This window comes from Equus caballus, chromosome 3, assembly GCF_041296265.1.
Source record: "Equus caballus isolate H_3958 breed thoroughbred chromosome 3, TB-T2T, whole genome shotgun sequence".
Taxonomy (NCBI): Eukaryota; Metazoa; Chordata; class Mammalia; order Perissodactyla; family Equidae; genus Equus; species Equus caballus.
Genome location: NC_091686.1, coordinates 66,112,731 through 66,140,527, shown reverse-complemented (window position 1 = coordinate 66,140,527; position 27,797 = coordinate 66,112,731). Strand labels below are relative to the sequence as shown.

General features: G+C 43.0%; 1 protein-coding gene across 2 annotated transcripts; it reads right to left on the bottom strand.

Annotated features, from left to right (window-relative positions):
• Positions 1-1,067: 1,067 nt before the first annotated feature.
• On the bottom strand, positions 1,068-27,797 carry PPEF2 (protein phosphatase with EF-hand domain 2). 2 transcript variants are annotated; one of them, XM_001490126.6, is made up of 16 exons: positions 26,435-27,797; positions 22,333-22,460; positions 22,123-22,180; positions 21,035-21,210; positions 19,627-19,741; positions 18,610-18,656; positions 17,654-17,820; positions 16,744-16,780; positions 16,502-16,651; positions 11,869-12,255; positions 9,680-9,865; positions 8,436-8,578; positions 5,858-5,964; positions 4,778-4,941; positions 3,939-4,026; positions 1,068-1,421 (listed from the first exon to the last, which is right to left on the bottom strand). In XM_001490126.6, exons 1-16 carry the CDS (start codon positions 26,487-26,489, stop codon positions 1,171-1,173), a joined length of 2,259 nt encoding a protein of 752 aa, XP_001490176.2. In that variant the 5' UTR covers positions 26,490-27,797; the 3' UTR covers positions 1,068-1,170. The 2 variants fall into 2 exon arrangements, with proteins under 2 accessions (XP_001490176.2, XP_070118446.1); XM_070262345.1 differs by having other exon boundaries at positions 19,627-19,738.

The window sequence follows — 27,797 nt, the reverse complement described above, 5'->3', positions numbered from 1 at the left end:
CTGAAAAGCAAATTGCCATAAAAAATATTCAGCCCTGTGATGGTTAATTCTATGTGTCAACTTGGTCATGGAGTGCCCAGATATTTGGTTAAGCGTTATTTCTGGGTGTGTCTGTGAGGGCGTCTCTGGATGAGATTGGTGTTTGATCAGTGGACTGAGTGAAGCAGACTGCCCCCTCAATGTGAGTGGGCCTCACTCAATCCACTGAAGGCCTTCATAGACCAAAAACCTGAGGAAGAAAGAATTCTCTGTCTCTGCTTCCCTGTCTTTGAGCTGGGACATCATCTTCTCCTGCCTTTGGACTCAGACTCAGACTGGAACGACGGCATCGGCTCTCCTGGGTCTCCAGCTTGCTACTAAAGATCTCCACAGTCATGTGAGCCAGTTCCGTAATCCCGTTCCTGGGATTTTATCCTTAGAAAATGTATAATTTAAAAGATTTGTGTAAAACGAGCTACATGCACAAAGTTATTAACCACAGCGTTATCTATAATAATGAAACACTGGAAATAATATACATGTTTAACAATTGGAGAATGGCTGAATAGACTATACTGCATCCATTTGAAAGAAAATTATGCAGGCATTAAACTAATAATCATGAAGACTGTGTAGCAACACAGGAAAGTGTTTACAATTACATGTGAATTCATTAAAAACAAGCAGAACATTAAATTATACAAACACTACTATAGTTATAACAAGAAAAAGTAAACAATGAAAAGAATTCATATGTTTGGGTGATGAGATTACAGAAACAATTTTTGATAATTTTCTTTTACTAATATGACATTTTAAAAACAATAAAATAAAAGATACAAAATGAAAACAATAAGGGGGTTTAATTATCAGTGATTCATAACTGGGGTAGAATTCAGAATTAAAAAATACTTATACCTGGGTCCTACCTTGTGAAAATCCTGAGATGGGTCTGGGATGTCTATATATTTAAAAATACACACACACACACAAACACACGCACACACATACACACACACACACACACTAACCCCACGCCATACCCGCAAATACACAGGTGATTCTGAAGCATACTGGTAGGCAAACTCTCAGCATAAAGAACCACAGATCTATGGAGAATAAGGGAGATATTCCAGCGACAAGCTTGGCATTGCTTGTGAGGCACCTTGGGCGGTGCAGACCAGGCTGTTGTTAGTGTGCATCTGGCCTGCTGTAGCCACTGTTAGCATTTGTGGCTTGTGGGCACTCTGAGGCATTGCCCTCTGAGCAGGATTGCTCCACAAGGCGGAAGGCCTCCAGGAACTCATTGATGTCAATGTGGCCATCCTTGTTGAAGTCAATGCTCCGAGCAAGGTCACAGATACAGTCATCTGTGATGTCAATCTTCATATGAGAGCTGAACAGTTTCCAAGTCTGTCTGAACTCGTCCAGTGAAATGAACCCTTACCAGAGAGAGGAAATCATTTCAGTGAGTCAGTGTTTTCAACGTTCATTTCCTCTGACATTCTTGCAAGGACACCGGCTCCCTGCTGTTAAACAGACAAAGACACCCAAGGCCTAGTACCTAGTTTAAGTCCCCAAGGGAATGGCACAAAACCACTGGATCACTAGTGGTTTCCAACTGGGAGCAATTTTGCTCCTCTCCCTCTAGGGGACATTTAGCAATGGCTGGAGACGTTTTTTGATTGTCATGACTGGGGTGGGGGTGGGGTGTTACTGGCATCTATTAGGTAAAAGCCAAGGATGTTGCTAAATGTCCTATAATGCATAGGATGGACCCCAAAACAAAGAATTATTCAGGCCAAAATGTCAATAGTGCCACTGCTGAGAAATCCTACATTAAATCATCCCAAACATACACTAACATATTCTGCTTATAAGAAGCCTTTGGACCTATACATGTACAGTGAATTGATTTTTACAAGGGTTCCAAGACCATTCAATGGGAAAAGAATAGTGTTTTCAACAGATGGTAGGGGACGACTGGATAGCCCCATGCAGAACAATGACTAGACCCCTCCCTTGCACTATAAACAAAAATTAGTTCAACACGGATCAGAGACCTAACTGTAAGAGCTAGAACTATAAAACTCTCAGAAGTCTGTGTCTACAGGTATAAATTTTTGTGGTCTTGGATTATATAACTTTTTTTAGCTATGACACCAAAAGCACAAACAACAAAAGAAAAAAGATAAAATGGAATTTTTTTAATTAAAAACTTTTGTGCATCTAAGGACACTACCAAGAAAGTGAAAAGACAATCCATAAAATCAGAGAAAATATTTGCAAAACATAAATCTGATAATGGTCTAGTATCCAGAATATATAAAGAACACTTACAACTAAACAGTAAAAAGACAACCCAAGTAAAAGATGGGCAAAGGGTTTGGATAGACATTTCTCCAAAGAAGATATAAAAATTTCTAATAAGCACATGAAAAGATTCTTAACATCATTAGTTATTAAGGAAATGCAAATCAAAACCATGATGAGATACTTCGTAACCAGAAGGATGGCTGTAAAAAAAAAAAAAAAGGAAAATAAACAAGTTTCGGTGAGGATGTGGAGAAATTGGAACCCTCATACATTGTTGATAGGAATGTAAAATGGTATAGGCACAGTTTGGCTGTTCCTCAAAAGTTAAACATAGTTTTACCATATGATCCAGCAGTTGCACTCCTAGAAATACATCCAAGAGAACTGAAAACATGTGTTCACACAAAAAGTTGTACGTGAATGTTCATAGCAGCATTATTCTTTTTTTTTTTTAAAGATTGGCACCTGAGCTAACATCTCTTGTCAATCTTCTTTTTTCTTTCTTCTCCCCAAAGCCTCCCAGTACATAGTTGTATATTCTAGTTGTAGGTCCTTCTGTCTGTGCTGTGTGGGACGCCACCCCAACATGGCTTGATTAGCGGGGCCAGGTCCACACCCAGGATCTGAACCGGCGAAATCCTGGGCCACCGAATTGGGGTGCACGCACTTAACCTCTCGGCCACAGGGCTGGCCCCAGCATTATTCATAATAGTCAAAAAGTGGAAACAATCCATATGTCTATGAACTAATGAATGGATAAACAAATGTGGTACAACCACACAAAGGAATGTTATCCACTATAACAAGGAACAAAGAACCGATACTTGCTACAACTCGGATGAACCTTGAGAACATTCTGCTAAGTGAAAGAAGCCAGATATCAAAGGCCATAGATTGTATGATTCCATTTATATGAAATGTCCAGAATCGGCAAATCCACAGAGACAGAAAGCAGATTAATGGTTGCCAGGAGCTCGTGGAGAAGGGACAGGGACTGGGGAGTGACTGCTAACGGGTATGGGTTTCTTTTTAAGGTGATGAAAGTGTTCTAAAATTAGATAGTGATGATGGTTACACAACCTTGTGAATATACTAAAACCCATGAACTGAATGAACATTTTAAATGAGTAAACTATATGGTATGTGAATTATACCTCAAGAAAATAAAACAGTAGTAACATTGAAAAAGGCCTTTGGACCTTTGGGGGAACAGGTTGAGGGTATATAGACCTTTCTGCAATTTTTTTGTAACTTCTTGTGACTCTATAATTATTTCAAAATAACAAGATTTTTTAAAGATACTTCGGGAGTGAAACTGAAAGCGCCTTTCTGTCCTAGGCGGTCTTCGTTACTTTGTATCTATCTTTGATAGACCCATACAGAATATCACATCTACTAACAACTCTTCTTCCTGGAGGAAGTTCTCATTCAGCTTGTCTTCACTCTTCTCCATCCAACCCTCTTCTACACAGACTGCTGGTTTGCTTCAGTCCTTCTAGTTTCTGCCAGTTATAAGCATTGCCATTACTGACTTTGCTCCTAAAGTGCTTGAGTAGCGAGCTAAGTAATGAGGTAGGAGACTAAAGGGTGAGAGGTAAATACTTGTTGTGTGTCGAAAGTTAGAGGATAATGAGTGCCTTTACCTGAATGATCGCTGTCTATGATCCTAAAAATGGTCTCCAGGTTGGATCTGTTTCGATACAGTGTTTCCAGCAAACTTGACTGTATGTTCTGCAAGAAAAAACTCACTTTGCTTCTATATCTTATATTTAGGCTTGTTCTAATATATACTTAACATACAATCAACCCCAAAGATAAGACACTCTTGAAAAAACCTGAAGATGTTTTACCATCTTTCCACCCCCAACGCCCCCAATGTACCAAATAATCTAATAGTTTAAGAAGTATCTAGCCCGTGATGAAAACGTTCTAAAACTGACCATAGCGATGGTTGCACATGTCTGTGAATATACTAAAAACCATTGAATTGTACGCTTTAAATGGATGAATTATATGGTATGTGAATTATATTGCAATAAAGCTGTTTTTTAAAAAAGGTGCCTAGCCCAAAGCTTCACATACGTTATACATTGAATAAATATTTCTTGAATAAATACTTGTTTACATGGAGCAAGAAGCTTGGTGTCAATGAAGCCGGACAGACCTGGGTTTGAATCCCAGTTCTATAACTTAGAAGCTCTGTGATTCCAGGGAGGCTGCTTAACCTCTGTGAGCAGTGTCCTCATGGGTATAATGGTGCTGATGATACCTACCTCTTGAGGTGGTTTTGAGGACAAACTTAAACAACATATTTAAATCACTTAACACAAAGTCTGGCACATAAAAACTCAACAAATAGTTGTTCCCTTTTCTCACCCTTCCCTTTTGGGTTATCAATATTTGGTTGTTTCTGATTCAAAGTTCTCCATAAGGGATTTCATGGTCCACAATCTGCCCTCACCCACCATTTTCACACCATTACCTCATGGCTCAGTTGTTCTTTGGCTAAGTCCTCCAGCCAGGACTTGTACTCCAGCATGTTATCTGTTGAGCTGTTCACCAGCTGTGGCCTTAGCATCCGCCATGGTAGTCCCAGATGCAACACGGACTCCACGGCGGCTGCCCAGTCACTCAGGGCGATCAAACCTACAGGAAAGAGCTCACTTGTTGACTTGCCACCTGTAAGTCTAGTTTCCTGCCCAACAGTGCATACCTTCTTATCCTGACATTCTTCTCACCATCTGTAGGCAATAGAAATAATGGGCACTGTCACTATTTTTCTTGGTCACAGTAGAGCTGGCTGGGAAATAGGGTTGCCAGATAAAATACAGGATACCCCGTTAAATTTGAATTTCAGACAGACCATGAAGTATAAGTATGTCCCAATTATTGCATGGGACATACTTACACTTAAAAATTATTTGTTGTCTGTCTACTACTCAAATTTAATTGGGCATCATGTTTTTATTTGCTAAACCTGGCAATACTATTGGAAATCACACAAGACTCATTAAAAAATCACGAAGCATTATACATATACAGCATTGGTTGTTTAGATGTGTATGAAAAATTGTTACTATGATTTTATGACTGTTACTGCTATTCTTTAATAGAGCTACATGTAGTCAACGTCCATTAGACATTCCATTGAGTTGAGAAAAGACAAAATTTCTAGCTTGAAGAGTAGAACACAGAACAGATAAGCACACACTCAACAACAAGAAGCCAAATCAATGGTCTTTTGCTCATCTTGGCTATACTCTTGTAACCTGCCCCACCTGTTGCTTTTTGCTTAGTTCTGGCCTTGTCATTCTTCCCTTGATTCCATTTCTTCTCACCATCTCCATCTATAGTTACCAAGTTCATATTCTGTTAAAAGCTTGGAATTTAAAAGTTTAGAAAAGATTACTGGGACGTTAAGTTGAATAAAATGGAAGAAGTAATCAAAGAGGTCTTTGGGTCATTCATTCATTCAACAAATATTTATTTGCTAACTATTGTGAGGCAGAGATTTTTTGGCCAGTTTCCTTCCTCTATGAATATTTTACTTAATTAGTCTTACCAGTTTTATCTTTATCATGCTTCTTAAATTCACCAAGAAGATCTGAGGAATGAGCAAATAACTTTCCCCGCAGAGCTCTCAGGGCTGACTCCTCGACTCTGCTAATCCTGGAACAGGGGACGAAAAGGAATGTTTTAAAAAATTAGTAGAGAAGAAATAGTCATGGGTTTTTACTACATTTCTCCTCTCTCTTTCTTAATGTCTCAACCTCCCAAGAGCTCAGTTTTTGGCAGAAGAGCTCCGTCTCTTCTCTCTCCCCACTGGCTCCCGACTTTTCCCTGTTGTGCACAAATGGGATCTGTTTGGGGAACGCTGCTGTCCTTCCCAGTGTAGGACAGTGGTTAGAGCAGACATTCTAGAGAATGACCACGAGTGCAATAAAGTGATCTAACTGCACTGTATCTCAATTTCCCCATCTGCAGAATAGGGATAAAAACAGTCCCTACCTCATAGGATTGTTGTGAAGATTAAATAAGTGAAGTCATGTAAAGCACTTAGAAGAAAGCCTGGAACTTAGAAAGCACTCAACAAATGGGATCTGTTATCATAATCATATGCTTTCCTTGTAATTTACTATTATGTTAAACAGTCACAAGGCAAGATCTATATATAACAAAATAACACTAATTTAGTTTTCTCGTTCTTATTGCGTCAATAGAGTAATGCTGGCCACAGCACTTGGCCCAAAGTAAGCGTTTGATAAATATCAGTAGTTGAATGAACAAGTATGTAAAAAGAGATAGGAGGCAAATATGTACTTTGTTCTGTCTCATTGAGGAACCAGCCATTCTATAAATAATGACCAGATAACCTATCTTGTCAAGGGCTAAAAGCAAAAGAAGAACAACAACAAAAACACCACCATTTTAATCACATTTGATGAAAATATTCCTTGCAGTTTAAGGTTTTTAGCATAACAGTCCTTCCATGGGCACCCTAGACTCCTCAGATAGTGTGAACTGCCTAAAACTCACCCCAAGTTTCATAGGTATGTGACTATACATGCTTTTTCTGGAGTTTATTGTTTTATCAGAGGCTAAAAGAAGTGTGGGACCCCCCAAAAACTTTAAGAACCACTGGTTCGGCAAAGCATTTAAACTATTTACTGGTAAATTGTAGTCGTTGATCGTTATCACACAGGGATGCAGTCTGGCGACACTCTTGGGAGCTCTCTGGGTGTGCAAGGCTCTCAGTCCCAACGTCAAGCAGCACATATTGAGCGCTTACTACATGCAGAGCTCTGCGTGGATCATCTCATTAACCCTCCAACACCCACTGAGGTGGGTATGACTATTATGCCCATAACAGAGTAAGTAACTAACCCAAGGTCACATAGCTAAAAAGGGGTGGGGCCAGGAATCAGTCTTGACAGGTAGACTCCAGTCTGGCTAAACTATTATTGGAAGATGTGGATTTAAACCAAAATTAAATGGGTTCTGCACGAAGGTTCCTCTAAGAAAAACACGTGATCCTGAGTTTACAGATGTTGAGACGTCAGTTGTGATTGGTTGGAGACACTCCTCTCTTATTCGTTCTCCACTGTGCTCCAGATAGTTGAGGTTGTTGGACGAGCGACTTCTGTGTAAATTAGGTGATGCTATTCTTGCTTTAACGCAACCCATGAATATTCCCAAGCGCTGAGTGCTCTTTAATTACGTTATTAAAACATGTTATTTATAGGATTCCCTACAGTGACTCCTTTTGTAGTGACAACACCTAAATCACATAGAATCACTGCATTTGTACTAACTTCGTTTTGATTTCTAATTTAGTTCATCTGATAATTAAATAAGCTTGTTCATAGCACTACAACTGTATCTGTGAGCAGCTTATATATCCTGGGGCCATCTTCTCGATAGGAGGCAGTATCGCATAGTCATTAAGTCTGTGAGCTCTGAAATAAGACTGCCCATGTCAAGGCCAACCTTCATCACTTCTTAGCTGTGTGACCGTGAGCCAGCTGATTTAACTCTGTTCCTAATGATCTCATCTATAAAACTGAAATTAGTAACACGATGTATTTCATAAGTTCATTGTGAGACACTATAGATAAATTTTTTGTAACAACACTTAGTGTGTAGTAAGCTCTCAGCTAAGGTCAGAATTGTCTCAACAGAAGCCATTTTATTATTATACGCTTCCTTCCCAGGAAGAAAGGGGCATTGTCAACCAATGTGCCCACTGAAATCCCTCTGCCAAATCCCCAGAAAGTGAAAGAACCTTCCGCTGTGGTGTATGGGGTAACATAAACCCTGTAAGGATGAGAGAAAACAGAAGAGTGACCCTGAAAAGACTTAGTGGCTCATATATAGACTTTACTGAAAACACACCCACTGAGAATAATTCCTGCAGGAAACAAATTAGTTGTTTTCATTAATGATGAGTAGGTAGAGATTTTAGAGTGGAGGGGAAGGAAGAGACCCCTGCTATAATGTATATTCTAGAGCTCACTGCTGACGTAGCTAAATTCTGAATTCTCACTTAGAATTTGGGTAAACTTCATGACATTTCACACTTTAAAGGTTCTATAAATACAATAATTCCATTTTTTGGAAAATCGTTCACTGAAAAATCTTGCCTTTGTCTCATGGTTAGCATGTGGGTTGCCTTGTTAGCTTGATACTGCACAATGTGTGGGGTCAGGGCCGGCCCCAGTTTGACATAGGCCCCTCGGTTACTGCCAACTTCATAATAGTTGGAGGCAGAGAAGATGGTTAACACCTAAATAAAAACAGAAGAGAGAGACAAGCCTTCAGGTTCACTGATGAACTCTTCACCCTCAATCTTATAGGGCCCCACCCGATTTCAGTGGCTGCTATTCCTCCTTCACCTCACCTACGGATGTTTTTTAAAAGTTACTGATGCTAGTAGGGCAGGAGTTGTGACTCAAGTTGTAAAAACTTGAATTCTGATAGGATATCCACCACAGGTTTTCTTCACATTTTTATCCCAAGTAAAAATAGCAGGGGTCATAGAAAACACTTGATTTGCTTCAACCTAGAGGCAAGCTAGGTCTAATAAACTGGGATGACCATTATAACTCGCGGGCACATCAGTTATTAAAGCTGGTGTGAGCTCTCAAAGCAGTTTCCTACAGAGCGTTGTACCTCCTGAGATGCTCTGTGAAAAAAGCTTCCCTTGTCAACACGTTGGGAAACGCTAGACACTGCAGCTTACCTTGGCAATTTATAATGAATGTAGGAAGTTAAAGGTTCTCAGAAGTCCTACAATAAGGAAACTTGTATAACTGTTTAACAAAACATTCTCACATTAGTTGGTCTCGATCTTTTTTTTGCCTGGAAATCTATTACTCTCCTGTAGAGTTAGTGTTCCTGGGACTACTCTCACCCTAGTGGCATTAAGCTAGGCAAACATTGTAGGATTTGGAGATGCCCAAAGATTAGTCTGGACATTAATTATGCTCCTGGGAAGACAAACGGTCCTGAATCCCTGCCTGGGGCACAGTGCAGAAATCTTGTTACCCTGTAGTGTTGTTTGTGACATGTGACAGCAAGTAATGTGACTTAAAGACTAGAGATGTGGCTGAGAAAACACTAGACCATATTTCCATCCATGACATGGGACCATATCTGCCCCTCACTCTCCTCTCAGGGTATTGGTGAGCTGTGGCCTCGATCAAATTTTGAGTTTCAAAGAGGCTATAAAAGTCAAGGATTAATGACTATAAAGGACCCAGTTGCTATGAGCAAGTGGACAGCAAATCCAAGGCACAGTGGACCATGAGAAGCCGAGCGCCTTAGCCCATCCAGGCCTGGAGGAGCAAGACGGACCACTCTGTGCTACCGTGGACGGTCCACCCACCTTGCGGCTGTGGCAGAATTCATAGCCCTCGGGTTTGCACTCGTGTGAGCGGATCAGGAACTGCAGGTTGTATTTCTGTAGCAGCTGTTCTGTCACATTAGGCCCAAAATAACAGCCTCCTCCTCGAACAGTGTTGGCCTTGCAGCCCTCCTGGGCCATGGGATCACTCCACAATATATCTACAACCTGGAGAGACCAAGAGATGGTTTCTTTCCTAAAAACTAGACAGATATTCAGTCAGAGTCATTCCTATGGAAAGAAGAGGAAGATGAGGAGGAGGAGGAGCAGAAGAGGAAAAAGACTAAAATATTTGAATAAAAATAAGTGAATAAATTTCCATACAATCAATATTTGACATACATTTATATTTATATAAATTATATATATATAATATATATATTTATATTATTATATTTTATATCCTGAGGTTCCAGAATTTTTTTACTCACAAAATGAGCACGTGTAAGTGCATATTGTTTGACAAGGATATATCCACTTTCTTGAAAATAAATCTTACATGAAAGCTCAATATATAAAACAGATAAAAAGGGGCTGGCCCAGTGGTGTAGAGATTAAGTTTGCACTCTCCGCTTTGGTGGCCCTGGGTTCGCTGCTTCAGATCCTGGGCCTGGACCTACACATCACTCTTCAAGCCATGCTGTGGCAGGCATCCCACATACAAAATGGAGGAAGATTGACATGCATGTTAGCTTAGGGCCAATCTTCCTCAAGCAAAAAGAGGAAGATCAGCAACAGATGTTAGCTCAGAGCCAATCTTCCTCATGAAAAAAAAAGGGAGCTGCTCTGGTAGAAGCTTTGATCACAGCCAGTTCTCTGCAGTCAGTGCCAGTGCTCCTGGACATTTGCCCAAAGAGAAGGCCAAAGATAGTCTCTCATGCAGATTCACAAGCCCCAGATGTGGTCCTGGGAAAGTGCAATCAGGCATTCTATTTCTTAAAGTAATTTCAGAAATTTTTGAAGAATTTTCAGAGAAGCTGAACAATTTTTCTAGCAATTAACATTTTACTCTACTGTTACTACTCAGGAAAACACTGACTGCCAGTCTTACACAACTCATCTGAAAAGAGTGGGTGTTTTTTGGTTGTTGACACCTAATACTTTCTAAATGTACTTTTAAGGCAAAAAATGAATTTGATTTGTAAATATCAGCACATTATTATCGAGTCATGTTTTGTAAAAGGAGAGACTTGCGTTTTAAACTGTCAAGTCTAAGCTGATGTTGAAGCCCAGATGGATAACTCGGAGAATGGAACCGGAGCTCCCCGTCTACCTCTCTGAGGTTTCCAGCCTCAGAGTCAGCTGCAAACCCGCGTCTGCCTCGCCACCCACCATCCAATCAATCAGCAAGTTCTGCTAATTTTAGCACTTAAATAATTCTGAATTCCTTTTCTTTATTGGATGAACCATAAGAAATTGCCATTTTTACAGGTCAAAATGGTTGAATACCAACAAGTTCACGTAGTTGTATTAACACTACTATACAAGATCACCATAATCATCTCCCAGTCGGATTACAACCGTCATTTAAGGGGTCCCCCTGCCATAGCTTTGCCCCCATGAAGTGTGCCCTCCATTTGGCACGTGCTGTGGGTCCCTACTGGGTACCCAGTCTCCTGCTTCTTCCCTGTGAACAGAACTCTGACTCCATGTTGGAGGTGGCAATGTGCCTGGCTAAATACTTGCTTTCCCAGTCTCCCTTGCAGCTAGGTGGGCCATGTGACACAGTTCTGGAGATTCTGGGAAAGCCTTTAGTTGCCTGATAACAGAGGGGGACAGAAGCTGCTGGACGTAGCCCTTTCGGCCTTGAGTTACAGCAGCCATCTTTTCAACGCATTAAAACAAACAAAAAACAAAACATATAATAGCATCCCATAAATAGTGCCTTACCGTCTTACCCCAATGATGCCAGGTCACTAAACCAATTTATTCAGGCAATAGAGCCTACCTGCTATATCTTCCCATCCTTTATACAACTCTAAAATTTATGTCATTAGGCAAATACTAATATCTTTCTGGGGAGCTCTAACCCCAGGGAGAGAGAGAAAAGGGTCAAAAAAAAAAATACCCTGAATTTATATAGAAGGAGGAGATTTGATGTGTTTTTCTAAAATCCTTGGTCCCTCCTGATGGCGGCACATTCTAGGGAGCGGCACCTGGCCACAACCCACCTGCCGCCACTCCTCCTGAGTGGGCTGCAGCAGCTCCCCAGCTTCTGAGTCTGCTTCTGATGAGAAGAGCAGGGGTTCCTCCTTCTTCTCCTTGATCACTGGGAAGCCTGCTTGCTGCCGGCACCGCTCCAGCTCCAGGTCCACAGAGCGCCGTACCTGCCGGGAGAGCTCCTGGGGGTTCGGGGGGATGCTGCAGGGGACGCTGGAGGAGCGGCTGTCTTTGTGAGCCTTATGGGAGCCGAGGCGAAGGGGCGAAGACGGGAGAGAGTGGCTTTGGGGGAGAAACCATGGGGAAGGTTTCCCTGCAGAGCCCGTCTGGTTGGCTTTTCCCTTCTCTGCCTGCTTCTCATTCTCCTTTCTCGTTTTGCACCTCATGGCGGAAACAATCTGAAAATGTCCAGAAAAGACACAGATGCTAGGATGAAACTGGGGGTCCTTTCTGAGTCGCATTTTGGCATCCAGGTCAGTGCTTCTCACACAGGGGTCCACAGACAAGGGCTGGTCTGTGAACAGTTTGCTCCTGGCCCACGACAAGACAAGCACAGAACGTGACAGTAAGCCTTTAGAGACCTGGATAGCAATTGGATATTGCTATGACATTCAAGCACGTGACCCGTGGGCTTGCATTCTTTGTTTGTATTTCATTTTTCTAGTAATTCATAATCTTGTACTTTAAAAAAATGTTGGTCTGTGACAAATTGGAAATTTATGACACCTCGTCCTTCACCACAGGTAATTTGAGAAATACTGAGCTGGGTCGTTGTCACCTCTTGGAGCCTGGTGCTTTTAGGCCAAGATGGGAAAGGGCACTTCTCTCTCAGGAAAGTGAGCCTTCATTGACTTTTCTGTTGTTCCACAGATGCTAAAGTGAAGGAGAAGAAATGCACCCTGTGGTTGAGAAGTGCTGGAATAGGAAAAACTTGACGCTTGCTGGGGGAGAGGCAGCCCTGAATGGCGTTTTGCAGGCAGTGCAATCTTACCTGTTATCTTCCCTGTTGAAGAAGGGCGGAGAGGAGAAGGAGCATCTCTTTTCAGCCTGGACTTAATCAGGAAGATACACTTCTTTGCCAAAAGGACTGAGTATGGTCCCTCTCACTGACTCAGGGTCATTGTGGTAGGACCAGGCTAAGAACATAGACACAAGCAGAAAAAATTCTGATCACAGGCAAGAGAGGGGTCAGGCCACAGAGCAGAGCTGTGGCGTCGAGCAAAAAGAGAGAGCAGGCATTCCTGGCGTGCCTGAGTGCCACAGTGAAAACAGAGATGTGATGCCCACAAGGATAACAATGATAAAAGTGTCCAGTTCACAAAGGGAACTCTGTGCAACCGCGTAACCAAAGAACGAGAACTTTCTGCAAATAGACACAAGGACCTTCAGGAAAGCCATGTCCCTTGTGGACTGGCTTTAGGACAAGAACAAAGAAAGACACTCAGAGAGGGTCAGCAGGGCCTGAATGATGTTTGAAGAGGAATCCAGATGGAACAGAATAGAACAGACGTTTACTCTAACTTTGGACAAGCACCGCTGACTTCCCAGGTGGTTCCGGCCCTGAGCATAGAGCAGGAAAGGGCACAAAATGTGAAGGGAGTCCTAACCAGCTCCTTCTCTCCCCCAGGCCAGCTCACAGTCAGGGCTAGACCATCAGTTCCAGCCCTTTCCAGCCTCAGGGAACTTTCTTTTAAGGATGTCATCTGCTCCAAGACGCATCCCTAACTTTGATCCTTAAGGAGAATATTAGTGTTAATACGTATTGAGGTCCTTCCAAATAGGTGCTATTCTGGGCACTTCACAAGAATTAATTGATTAGCCCTCATTCTCCGGTGAGAATGCACCCCCATTTATAGCATGGATATGAAAACTGAGGCACGAGATACTAAAACTGCGCGAGGCCGGATTCCAGAGCCTTCGCTCCTCTGTGTTTCCCTCCCAAGCGGTCCCTGGACTGGGCAAATGGCTACGTCACCCTTCCCCAGAGCTTTGCAAACCAGCTGTTGGGAAGTTAGCCTTTGCTAAGCTACAGAAAATAAACTGCTCTTCAGCATTCTTTCCAAAGTTCCTACTTCTCCTACGTTTACGTAATTCAACGTGGCTCTTCCCATGAGAGTCTGCTCTGTGGTGAGTTGCCGTCTCTACCTCCAGACATCGACACGGCGGAACCGAATGTTTGAGGTGAAAAAAAAATGAAGTGACAGACATGTGGCACTGACAGAGGAAACACTAAGAGCTGGTTTTAGGTCCCTGGGTCCCCTCCCTCTCCATCAAGAACGTGAAAGGAGTGAGAGTGCGGAGAAGTACAGGGGGTTTTATAACGAGGATTTTTGGAGGGAGCTGTTGAAAATGCTGCCGCTCTCCCTCCTCTGCCTCCGCCCAGGAGAGATCCTTCTTCCCTTCCAACACTGGGTCTCGGTGTGCAGGGACACATAACTTGTCTTTTAGTCACCAGATCATAAGGAGCCTTAGCCAGACCTGACAGCTAGGCCTTGAATCCAGAAACCTTGGACTTTGAACTGGATGCAATCCTTGAATGAGGCTTGAGTGTAAACTCCATTGGGGTGGGGATGAGCATGGTTGTACGGGAAGGAGGGTGTGCGTGGAAATTTGGGGAGCCACAGGGGCAGACTAAGGCAGAGTCTTGCTACCCCAACATCTGTCTATTCTTCTTCCTTAGTAACAAAAACCCAGATTCTTACAGCTGCCACCTGGAATGAAGATTACACTTTCCACCCTGCTTTTCAGCTGTGTTCACATATGACAAAGTTTGAACAGAAATTTTGTGTACAACCTAATGTCTGTAAAGGAAGGAAAACTGCCTTTCTTCTGCTCTCTAATTTATGCTGGCTAGAATGTGGTCATGATGGCTGGAGATAAAGTAGCCATTTTGGGCCATGATGCAATATGGTGGAGCAACAAGAGAGCAGGAACCTGGGTCCCTAATGACTTTGTGGCGTTTCTGTACCAGCCCTGGACTGCTTGTTTCCAGCTTTTATTTATACAACAAAGAAGTAAGCATTAAGCCATTCTTATTTGAAGTTTTCTGCCACTTCAGCCAAATGTAGTTAATGCTATTTCCACTTATTGAGTGCAAATTTTGTAAGGCACATGCACATATACTTTCATTTAATCCTCAAAACATCTATGATATAGTTATTCATATCCTTATTTTATAGATGTAGAAACTGACGTTACAATAAGTTAACTAATTTGTTCAATGTCACATAACTATAAGTAGCAGAACCAGAATTTTTATCCATTTCTATCTGACTTCATAGGCCATGAGTTAACCACTCACCATACCTACTCAGGGAAAAAAGGACATACTTCCACACTCCAAAATCTGTGTGGCAGAGACTACCATTCCCCCAAATCTGTCTTCCCATCTCTGTCATAGGAATGGAAACCCCAACTTTTGTGCTGGGCACTTGGCCAACCAGAAAGAAGACTGCATTTCCATCCTTCCTTCCAGTGAGTTGTAGTAATGTAACTATATTCTGAACAACTGGATGAGAGCAGAAGAGATGTATGCAAATTCTTCACTGTGTCTTTAACGGGCAGGAATATTTTTCTTCCCTTCCTGCCTCTAACCTAATGCTTGGAATACAGAGGTGGTGGCAAGGCTTGTTGGGCTACGCAGTTGAGGACATGGGAATGACGCCCCAAGGATGGCAGGGTAACAAGACATAAGAAGCCTTGGTCCCTGGACACCCTAGCAAAACAAAGCTGCCATACCAGCCAAGAACTGCATGTTGCAAGATTCAAACCCAGGTCTGTCTGATTCTGAAGCCATGCTGTTTCATTTATGTCTCATATAACATAGGCTTTTATATCAATTAGAGTTGCCCAAAGTAGACTGGTTTGTGTGGTAATGAGGTCCATGTCTTTGGAACTGCTCAGCAAATGTTGTCAAGGATGTTGTAGTAGGGGTTGCTATGTGTGATGGATAATTGGAGTATAGACACCATCATACACCGTTCAAGTGTAAGAGTCTATGATTAAAAGAAAATAGAGTCTTTGCTTTCTAGATTTCTATTCCAAAATGACATGGAAAATAGAGACATTAATATTGGAGTATAATACATTCTGTCTCTCCCACTCCCCCTCTTCCTGCTGGCTATTGTAAATTCCTTTAGGGCAGCCACCATCTCTGGTTATCTTAGTATCTCTCCTAGCACTTTCCTTGCACAAGCACTTAAAACAAAGTTGTTGAGTTTAATTGAAATTGATCTTCCTCTTTGCATCTGCCAATAGCATCCTCCTTGCATGAAGTAGGCACTCAATGCACATTTGTTGACTTTAATTGAAGATGATCTGAATTATCTGGGAAATAGAGTCTCTTCAGGTGACAGTGATTGAGGGGTACTGAGAATTATCTATATCAGGAATGGCAGGTAGACAGCACTAACTGCCACTCCCCACTATCATGTCTATGGCAACATCACTAACTGATCACAGCATACTCGCTCCCCGAGCCCAGCTGTGGATTCTCAATCCTTCTCCTATTACTGGTTAAATGGCTTTACTTAACATCCCTTTTTAGTCAACTGCAATCAGCATGCAAGATGACATTTATTTTATGTTGGCAGTGAAACTGGGCATGATGGTGAAATTTGCACTGTCTCATTACTCAGTCAGTACCTTGTGCCTGTCTAGTTTAGACAAAAGCTCCAGGTCAGTCTTGTCTGACACTCCACCGTGAAGAATCAGGACTTTCTCATCAACCAGAGTGGCCAGCGGAAGCCAACAGAAAACATCTTGCAGTACTTTTAGTATTTTCTTGCCATGTGTCTAAAAAGTGATATTAACAAGATACTAAGTTTCAAATGATACACTCAACTTATCTGAACTAAGAGAAATTTTTGCTTATAAAGGCAGCCCACCTTATATTTATGCATCACTTCCTTGGTGAAGCCATAACTAGATTTAGAAGCAAAAAAGATATTAAATTTAGTGACAATAGTTATAGCATAATTGCTTTTTTATAAAAATGAGACTGTAGAATAATCACTAAAATGTTTATAATTATAACATTATCTCTGGGTAGAGAAATTATGGGATATTTTAATTTCCTTCCTTTATTAATTTGCATTTCTTTCTTTTTCTATAGTGAAACTTTATTGTTTATATGATAAAGAGTACAGAGGGGCCGGCCCAGTGGCATAGTGGTTAACTTCAGCGCACTCTGCTTCAGCGACCCAGGGTCGCACGCAGATTTAGATCCTGGGTGCAGTCCTACACACAGCTCATTAAGCCATGCTGTGGCAGCGACTCACATGTGAAATAGAGGAAAGCTTGGCACAGATGTTAGCTTACGGCCAATCTCCCTCATCAAAAAAAACCAGTATGGATATATGAAAAAAAATTTAATGGTTTTATTAGATAGTAGGATAATGTGTAAATTTTTTTTTAAAGATTTTATTTTTCCTTTTTCTCCTCAAAGCCCCTTGGTACATACTTGTGTATTTTTAGTTGTGGGTCTTTCTAGTTGTGCTATGTGGGATGCCGCTTCAGCATGGCCTGATGAGCGGTGCCATGTCCGCGCCCAGGATTCGAACCAGCGAAACCCTGGGCCATTGAAGCGGAGCACACGAACTCAACCACTCAGCCATGGGGCCAGCCCCATGTGTAAATTTTTTAAAAACCTTTTTAAATGTTATATATTGTGTATTCTACTTTATAAAATTGGAAAGCTACTTTAAAAAGGCATCTAACAAATAAGAAGCTCTGACAAAATAACTCTACAATTGCAACAAGTAAACATCAAAGCCCCATGCATGTTTTGGTTTGTACCGTAAGTTCACCATATGGTCCTCATGGTTGCCTCGGTTAAGATGGAACTCTTTTGGGTAAACCAACATGAAGGCAAAAAGAACCATCAGGATCTCTAATGAATCCTTGCCTCGATCCACAAAGTCACCATTGAACACGTAGGCCCGCTCTGGTGACGGGAGGCCATTCTTCCCAACAAGGAGGCAAGTCCAAGAAGAGGCACCGAAGGGAGAGAACAGGAAATTAGGTCAAACCAATGTGCATTTGACAGTCACATCAGATCTAACACCAATTCTGTGCTTTCTGGCTCTCCTCCAAAAGTGAAATGTCAGTAAAAGATGGAAATATTTTCCATTGGTCTTATATTTCCTTTCCAGCCAGGCTGAGGTTATGACATGCTCATCAAAATGAATGTGTTATACAAAGCCAAAGCATTGCCATGTGGCATGCGCAAAGGGCACTGAACTTGTGATCCAAAGGCCAGTTTTAAGTTCTGGCCACACTGTCTTTAACTACCAATAATAACAATAGCTGCCATGGATTCCTAGAGATTAAATGTGACAATACATGGGAAAATGCTTTGGGAAGTGCAGTGTACATATAAAGCAGTACTACATTAATAGAATATTCTTATATGTTGTATATGCTCTACATTTTATAACCAAAAATGAGCATGAAAATAACTTTCCGTTGCTTTGATAATAAACTATTATTTTATTTGGAAAAAAGAAAATCAATTGCTAAATAATGGTTCCTTCTCTTTATTAACCTAAGACTTTTGAGAACAATTTACAGAAATGTACTAGAGTATAATGCAATGCTGGCTTTTATATTATGTACTTGCTACATAGTAGCAGATATTATTTAAAAATAATATTTTTAAAATCAAAGCAACGTTTAAGCATTTATTTAATAGATACTCTACTTGAACATCTAAATTAAGCCTCAGAACAAGAACTTAATTGGAACATTCATACCTTATAAAATATAAATATTAAGTCATCCAACTGGCCGTGTAAATCTCCTAACAAAGACAGAAAAAGAGTATCAGTCTCAATTGGTCCTTACCGCTGTTTCTCATTTTACTATAAAAGGAAAATACCCTGAAAAATCTGAGTATGTAAAGAAACTTAGGGTGACTTATTTTTCCATATGTAACATAGGGATAAATATTAATTTCCCTTGTTGCAGGGATAGTTAATATTGAAAGCAGAAAGCACAATATTTTTCCTGCACAATTATCATAAATAGTAAATGACTTCTATTTTTACTGAAGCAAAGATGGAAGAGAATAGTGCAGGGTTGCAAACCCAGATGAGAACTGAGGCCTTACAGGCCAATGTCAGGAGATTTTTTCAAGAGAAGTTGACAATCTGGATTTTAATACAAAATCCTCTGACTTTCAAATGTTGGAAACTAATTTTAAAAGTTAAGGACATTTCAGGGCAGATGAGACCATCTGCTGGCTGCATGCAGCCCTGGAATTGCCAGTTTACAATCCCTGCCTCCCCTAAGTTAAGGGTGCGATGTCAGTCTAGAAGGGATATTTAAATATCACTGAAAACATAATGAGATGGGAAAAAAATCATCATTAACAGGATTTCTTTCTGGGAGAAGGATACATGTGGACAGAAGGAATAATTCACTAGGAATTGGGGCCTGCTCAAGAAACATTAAATGTCTTCTAATAAGGGAGGGTCTGGCCATTTGTAAGGATTTTGTTCTGAATGGAGGGCATGGGTTTGGGGTCAGATATGAACTGCTTGGGAAAAGAAAGCAGAGGCTGGGCCCTCTTGCCCCACAGTTCTTCACTGCCCCACCTCGACTTTAAGCCAATGTGGAGCGAATATGTAGATCCTGTCAGTGTGAAGAGATGAACTTGGCCTGCTGTGTTGCCCTACTGTCTCCCCCCAGCCCCGCCTTTTCTCCTCCCCTATCACAGGCCGAGTTTTCTTTGTGTCTAGCATGTAAGGCCACTTCTGACTGGCTCTTACCACACACGGTGATCTCCTCGCAGTAACAGGTGGAGACCCGGTTGATGTTCGGCAGTTGCGCCAGATATTTCCTGGTTTCATGCAAAAGATTCAAGACATAGCGAGCGTGGAGCTGCTATTAGGAGGAGGAGGAGGGAGCGAACAAAGCAACACTGATGTTCGTGAGGGAAGATGGGCCTCACCTTTACTGCTAACGACCCCAATCACCCAAGACCCCAAAAGTGAACCCAGTAAACTGCCCCTGGGACCCTGGGCACAGATCCTTTCTTTTTTACCCATCTTCTGCCCTTGTTTCTGCTTTTCATCATCCCCTAAATATCAGACTAATTTCCTCTTTCCTAGCTACTCTATGAAAGCCTTCCTTGCCTTTGGCCTGGGAGAAACACACCATTGTCTCAGCGAAGGATGAATAAGTGCATGCATGTTGATGGTACTGAGTGATGCTGACATTACTGGGAACATCATCTAAACTCCTCCTGCAGTGAATTATCTTCACTGAAAGAGGGGAAAGATTGGCATCTGACCACTTCTTGCCACTTCTGCCTCTACCACCAGGGTTTCAAGCCACTATCATCTTTTGCCTGGATTATTGCAGTAGTCTCTGGATGGTCTCCCTGCTTCTGCCCTTGCTCCTTACTCTCTATTCAGCAACCAGAATGATTATTTTAAAAAGCAAGCAAGATTATTTTATAACATTCCTGTGCTCAATGTTGAATATCTCCCATCTCTTTCAGAAGAATAAAAATCCACCCCACTCTCTCTCTGCCTCCATCTCCTAATGCTCTTCCCCAGGCTCCCTCCTCTCCAGCCATAACGGCCTTCCAGAGCTCCCTGAGCCGTCCAGGCAAGGTCCTTTCCATTTGTTCCCTCTGCCTAGAATGCTCTCCCCAGATGTCCACACGGCGCGTTCCCTCACCACCCTCCACCTTTGCTCGGAAATCACCTGTTCAGTGAGCCCTTCACAGACCACTGTGTAAAACTGCCATCTCTCCCACCTAGAACTTAGCTCATTCTTTTCCTCAGTTCTCATCACCTTCAAATAAACTACAACATTTACTTATTTACTGTCTGTCTCTTGCCTAGACTGTCAGCCCCTTGAGGACAGGGTCTGTATCTATCTCGTTCACTACTATATCCCCAGTGCCCAGAACAGTGCCCACACAGAGCGCTGCTCAATAGTTATCTGCGGGATGGATGAACAAAGAGAGACGACATGATTAGGAGGGGAAGTTTTCAAAGCATAAAAACTGGCTGATTGACCACAAGGTCCTGGCTAAGGAAATGGGGAGTGGACTCTCTCTAGTGGACTCATGACACGAAGACCTTAAATCCGGGGCCATGCCTGCTCTGAGGAGTCTGCTCTTCCCCGACACGTTCCGGGAGACCCAGGCTCCGTGGGCGAGCGTACTTGTTTCAGTCTGAAGGCTTCCAGCAGGGCAGTTGCATGGTCAGGAAGCAGCGGGAATGAGAGGCGTGGCCCCATGTAACTGTCCGGTACCTCTATGCAGTCATAGTCCCTGCACCCCTCCATCTCGGAGTCCTGGGGGAGTCTCTCCTCAGTGAACATGCGGCTCAGGAAGTCCCCTAGTCAGGACAGAAAGGGTGGGCGGCTCACATCCCACCTGCAGTCCACGGGCCGCCCAGAATTCTCTCCCTGGACTGTGCTTCAGGTGGGACCTGGCCAGTCTGGCATCAGCTCCAACCCCAGAGAGGAGACAGGAAAGGGAAGTGACAACAGATGAGGATGCACAGGAGGAAAAGGTTATGTTTTTACATCCATTCCATTTTACTTTTATTTTAAAAGATTAACTTAGAAAGCATAGAATTTAGGGGCCTAGCTTTGTAAGCCGGAGGAAAGGGAAAAGCCGCAATGGAAGAAAAGTTCACAGGCATTTCTGCTGTGCTTAGTGAGAGCAGCAGATGCCTCCGTCTTCCAGTGCCCTTCAGCGACTGCCAACTGCCTGCCTGCAAGTCTCGGCCTGAGGGCTTTCTTCCCGGTCAGTCCGCAGAGGGCCTGCCGCAGGCCAGAGATGCTGTGGAATTGACAACCCTGCTCACGGGCCCTCCCCGCAGGCTTCAACCAATGACTCTAGGGGCTGACACATGAAGACTCCAGTTCCCTCTACCGCCGGGTGGGATCATTCCCAGGTGTGCATTTTGCACTATTTCCCAGGCGCATTGAGTTATTGGCTTAGTAGCCCACCCTTTATTGGCTGCCCTCCCTCTCCTGAATCCCTAGCCCTCTCCCCACCCTTCCCCGCCCTACAGTGTTTCCTGTATTTAACTAATAAATTCCTTGCGCTCAAATTCTTGTCTCCAGGCGTGCTTCCAGGAGAACCAGGATAAAATTCCACTCTGCCATTTATTTCTCAGCCTCCTCACTCACTCCCTGGCTGTCACCGGATTCCTGTTTTCACGCCCTGTGGCTCTTCCACCTCACCCAGACATCTATGACCCTGAGACAGGAGGATGTGCTACGTGGCAGTTCATACTCACTCTCATTGTGACTGCTGGGGGTGAAGTGATCCATAAGGTAGCTGAAGAAATCGTGGAGCTGCAGAAGAACCCAAGACTTGGCTTTAGAGATGAGTGAAAAGAGAAACCAGGGGTGGTCCAGATCAGCTGCACCTTGTGGGCACCTGGGCCTTGCTGCCCAGGAGCTGGAAGGCAGAGCTGGAGGTGGCTCCACCCCACAGCCCACTGTACCTTGACCTGGTCTTGCTGCCCAGCATACTCTATGGACTGGAAGATGCTCCAGGTGCACCGCCGCCTCATCTCCAGGCGTGCCATATAGCGCCGGTACCATCTCTGGATCAGGGCCGCTGCCTTGAAGGCTGTGACACAGATGGTGAAGCAAGCCTGTGAGCTGGGACTCCCTTGGCCTGTGGAGAGGTGGGGGTGCCTCTCCCCCTGCAACGTGGGATAAAATGGTGGGGAAAGCACTGCCCATAGGAAGGATTTGCATTACTGCTGGCCAGGGTGCTCTTTTCCTCATTCCCGTCCCCCATCCCACTCCCATTCTGATCTGGTGGTTATACTGATATCACTGGAGGTTTATTGGAATTCCCACTTATTGATGAAAACATCTATATGTGTAGAGATGCGAAGGTTGACTGCCAGGATTCTGAGAAGAAGATGTAACCCGGAGGGACTGCAAGGATGCAGCCCCCTTGGACAATGGCTTAAGGCAGGGGCGTGGCAGGGAGAACAGTCATGCGCTGCATAACAAAGTTTCAGTCAATGAGGGTTTGCATATATGATGGTGGTCCCATCAGACTAGTACCATATAGCCTAGGTGTGTAGGAGGTTCTGCCATCTGGGTTTGTGTAAGTACACTTTATGATGTTCACACAAGGACAAAATCACCTAATGATGCATTTCTCAGAACATATCTCTATCTTTAAAAGCGACGCATGACCGTATAACAATAGACTGTGTCAGGAGAGCTGGGTTCTAGGCCTTGAGCTGCCTTGACCACAATGTGGTCAGGCAAGTCGCCTTCCTGGGCCTCAATGTCCTCATCTGGAAAGAGGGATGGACCAGATGATGACTGGGGAAAACAAACAATAGACAAACACACAAATTACTACTATAATGTCAGGTGATGATAACTTCCTGCTGGGCCCCCACATTCGTGATATCCCCATGGACTTTAAGTGGTAGCCTCATCACAATACTTCCATGACTGCGCTATCAAATCCAGCCTTTGGGCTTTTCCTTTTGCCAGGACCCACTCTAGGTGAGCGGGTACCACAGGATGGCATGGGTGGGTTTACTTCTTCACAGGAGCTTTAGGAGCTGTGGTCAGGTACTGCTACCAGAGAAGAGGACAGCTGTCCGCATAAATAACTAGATTCTTCTTAAGTTCCTGGGCCTGAACGTGCCGCCAGTCATGAATGGGGTATTTGTGGATAAAGCTGGATTAAAAAGGAAACCCTGCAGCTTCACTCAGGTCAACCTTGTGAACAGTAGACAGATTGGTTTAATATATTTAGCTTGCATTAGAGAGCTAATAGAATTCTCACTGATTTCTCTAAGAGGAAAGACGATTGTAGAGTAGGAAAAGAGAACCTATGATGAATTTAAGCAAAATTGAATTTTCCTTTGAGAAAAAGGTCATATTTATTTCTCAAAGGCACTTACTAAATAATAAGCGATGCGGTTGAAGCTCTCCCAATTGAATTCTGTAAATCCATGATCAGGACAGTGCATGAAATGTCCAGAGTAAGCACTACAGGCTCCTTAGGAACTTCTGGGAAACACACAGACATCCGGACCTCACCCTAGACCCATAGCATCAGAATCTCTACAGGGAACCCAGGAACCTGCAGGTGTGACAACTCCAAGCATGCTTTTTACTTGCGCTGAAGTTTAACCAACACTGAGGAATATCATGGCCACCAAGCTCCCCTGAAAATGTTGTTTGCTAACACCTTGCCTCAAGCATTTTAAGGCAAATGCTGCCAATTAGATATCCTTACATCCTCTGTCATGCTTCTGCTCTGTACAGCAGGGAGGGCAGGCAATGCCTCTCTTTCTCCCTCTTTTTTCTGCCTCCCATCCTCTGTCTGGGGCCTGGGTTACCTACAACTGAGATGGCCACTCTGAGATGCAGCATAGTTTGAGATCCTCTACCCTATCCTCCCTTAACAGCATGATACAACATGCTTGGGCTCCCCTGGCTCAAGCCTTGTGTAGACTAAATCCTGGGGTGCAAGTTGTAAGTACACTTGGCTGTTAAGAACAAGGCAACCATGTGAGGAAAGAGGCCGAGGGACACCAAGGCACCAGATACTGAGTGACGAGCTGTCTCAGAAGCAGAACCTCCAGCCCCAGCTGCCCTGAGGGTTGTAGACAAACCACCCAGCTGGGTCCTTTGCAAAGGCCTGACCCATAAAATCATGAGCAGAATGAAATGGTTGTCTTAAGCCAATTTCAGGGATAGGTGGTTACACTGCAACAGATAACTGGAACAGGAATTGTATAAATGTTTTACAAAATTATAAAACGAATTTAAATCAAAATGAAAAAAATCAATCTCTAAAAATCAAAAGCAAAAGTTAAACAAATGAATCTAATGTTGTATAAGTTGGTGGCATAACCACATGGAAACGAGTTACTTCAAATGACTTGAAAATTCAGTACTTTGCACATCCCCAGCGGATATATCTGAGGACAAACAGAACTGCAAAGAAATCTTAAAGAGTTTTCAGTAATCATATTGTTTATAATAGTATGTTATTATTATCATGAAACTATTATTTATATATGGTAAGATAACGTAAAGGATACTATTTTAAGGTCACTGGGAAAAAAGATTTTTAATAAAGAGAAAAGAGATATAAATAAAATATCAAGGTTGTTAAGTAAAAATATTGTGATCCTAAATATAAATTGGTGATGACTTTTTTTCTTTAACTAACACACATTTTCTGGATCTGTTCACTGAAAAGGTATAAAAATAATGACCAATCTGGTAGCAATAAACACCCACACCCTGGGGCAATAGCTCCTCCTGGTCTGCGGCCAAAAATGTGCAAGATGAGCCTGGGACACGCTGCCAAACTAGAAAGCAAGGAAGCCACGTGCTTCCAGAGATGCGCAGGCCCAAATAAACAAGGTGCTGCCACTATTTCCCTCGTTTCCTCCTACATCTCCAGCTCCTTGCTTCCTCCCACATGTCTGGCAGCCTCTCCTCAGCCTCCAGTGCTGACTCCTCTCCTTATGCTCAAGCCCTGGAGTGCCTCATGGCTCTGGCCTAGGCCCTGGCCTCTGATCTGTCTCTCCTCCCTCTAGGCTACTTCAGTGACCCCAACCACCACCCACACTCTGGTGCCTTCCAAATGCATGTATCTCCAGCCCAACCTCTCCTCCCAAGTCCAGATGTGACTATGCAGCTGTCTACCCAGCACTTCCACCTGCATGTCTCATGGGCACCTCAAACCCAGCATCTGTAAACTCATCATCTTCCCTCTAGTCACGCTTGATTCTCCTCTACTACCTTTATGTCGGTAATTGGCATTATCTTCTGACCAGTTTTGCTAGACAGAAACCTGGAGGTTCTTCTTGATCCATCCTTCTCCCTCACCCCATACATCTAATCAGTCGGATCCTGTCAATTCCACCTCTGAATATTGTTGGAATTCACCTTCTTCTCTCCATCTCTGCTGCCACCAACTCTGGACCAAGGTATCATCATCTCTTGCTTAGATGACTTTAGTAGCTTTTAAACTGTTCTTCTTTCTTCACAGAAGCCAGAAGGTCTTTTAAATTTGTAAATCTTATTATATAATTCCCTATTTTTAATTCTTTAATAGTTCTTCATGCCTTTAGGATAAAATTTAAAATCCTTTAAGACCCTGGGTAATCTGGACTCTGCCTACCTCAGCAGCCTCATATTGTGCCATCCTCCATCTTGTTCACTTCAGACCATTCAGTTTCTTGAATATGCCTCTCTTCTTCCTACCTCATGGCCTTTGTACATGCTGTACCCTCTACCTGGAATGCCCTTTCATCTCCTCTTTGCCCAACCTTATTTCATTCACTCGTATGTGTGTAGTTTGGGATAAACCCCAACGGACAGCACTGATTCCTTAGTAAATTTTAATTCTGTCAAATATAGTTCACCGAGTCCTACAACATTCAGCTGAGCATTCTGGTGGTCACATCAGAAGGCGGAGAAGCTAATTTTCAGGAGTTGCCTGAGGAGGAATATAATGGTTTCTTGCTCCTATCCTGAGAAGCCCCTCCATATGCAGTGTAGGCCTTGGGGTACACACAGCTAGTTTGGGTGGCGGGAAACACATACCTTTCTCTGCATTTTGGAAAGCAAAATGATGTTGGGTTGAGGTGCCACTTCCCATAGTGTAAATGCAATGTTTCTGCAGGTCCAAGATAGCAGGTCCAAGAGAGAGTGAATTGCTTGCTGACAAAAGGAAGAGGGAATCTGAAATAGGAGATTCAGGCAGAGTATTGGCTCAGGAAGACCAAATTATCTGTGGGCCTTGTCTCCACATCATAAAAAACGTGTAACTATCTGTGAGATAACTATCCGTAACTACCCTCTCCACCTCTCCAGTCTCAGCGCAAAGGTTTCTTCCCTGAAGATACCCTCCATTTGTCATCTCATAGCCCTCCTGTGTTTTCCATCTTTCTCCTAGCTTTTCCTTTTCAGCCTAGAAACATACTGAAGTCTCTTCTCTTGCAATCTCCAAGCAATTCATCACCATCGTCATCATCCTTTGACCTCCTATATCCCTCTAACTATAACCCAACCTTTCTCTTCTTCTAATCCAGATTTCTCTCAAGAGTAGACTACATATTTTCTCCTTAATTCCTCTTAAAACCATTTTTTTACGTCTTCACTACTGATTTAAAACGCCTTTCATGCTAATGTCACCAACGTCTTCATCTTTTCAGTCCTTACCTTACCAGAAGAGCAAGCCTATCTGTCTCCACAAGTCACACTCTGATGAAAATTCTACTCCTTGGGCTTCCATGATGCCAGACTCCCTTGTATTTGCTTCTACTTCTCTGACTATTTACTCTGCCTACTTCTTGAGCTCATTTTTCTCTGTCTATTCCTAAAATGTCGATTTTTATTTGTATTCCAGTCTTAAATGTCAGCTCTCCTGACTCTGCACATGCTCCCTGGATGATTTAATCAATGCTCACATTTTCAATTATCACTTCCCACCTCTCAAATCCATACCGCCATCCCAGACCATCCCTAAATGTCAGCCCCATGTACCCAGCTTCCGGCTAAACTTTCGCTGGGGTGCCTCAGACTCCACATACCACAAACACAACTCATCCCCCGAAAAGCCTACTCCTCCAGCTTCATGTGATTTCTCTCCTCTCTCCAAACTCTGCTCTTTGACCACCATGACTTAATGTTTTTGCTCTCACCTGGAATGTTCTTCCTCTCCCGCCCCTCTTAACTTGGCTAACTTTACTCATTCCTTAAGGCTCATTTTAGGCATCACCTTCCTTAAAGAAGCCAGGTTGACGTGCCCCTCTTCTGGGCTCCTGAATATCCTGTGCACATCTCCATCGCTGCAATGCCACATGGCAGTTTTCTATTTTGTGTCTGTCTACCGTTAGACTGTGGGTTCCTTGAGAGCAAAGACTGTGTGTGAGCAAATTCATCACTTTATCCCCAGGATTTGGCA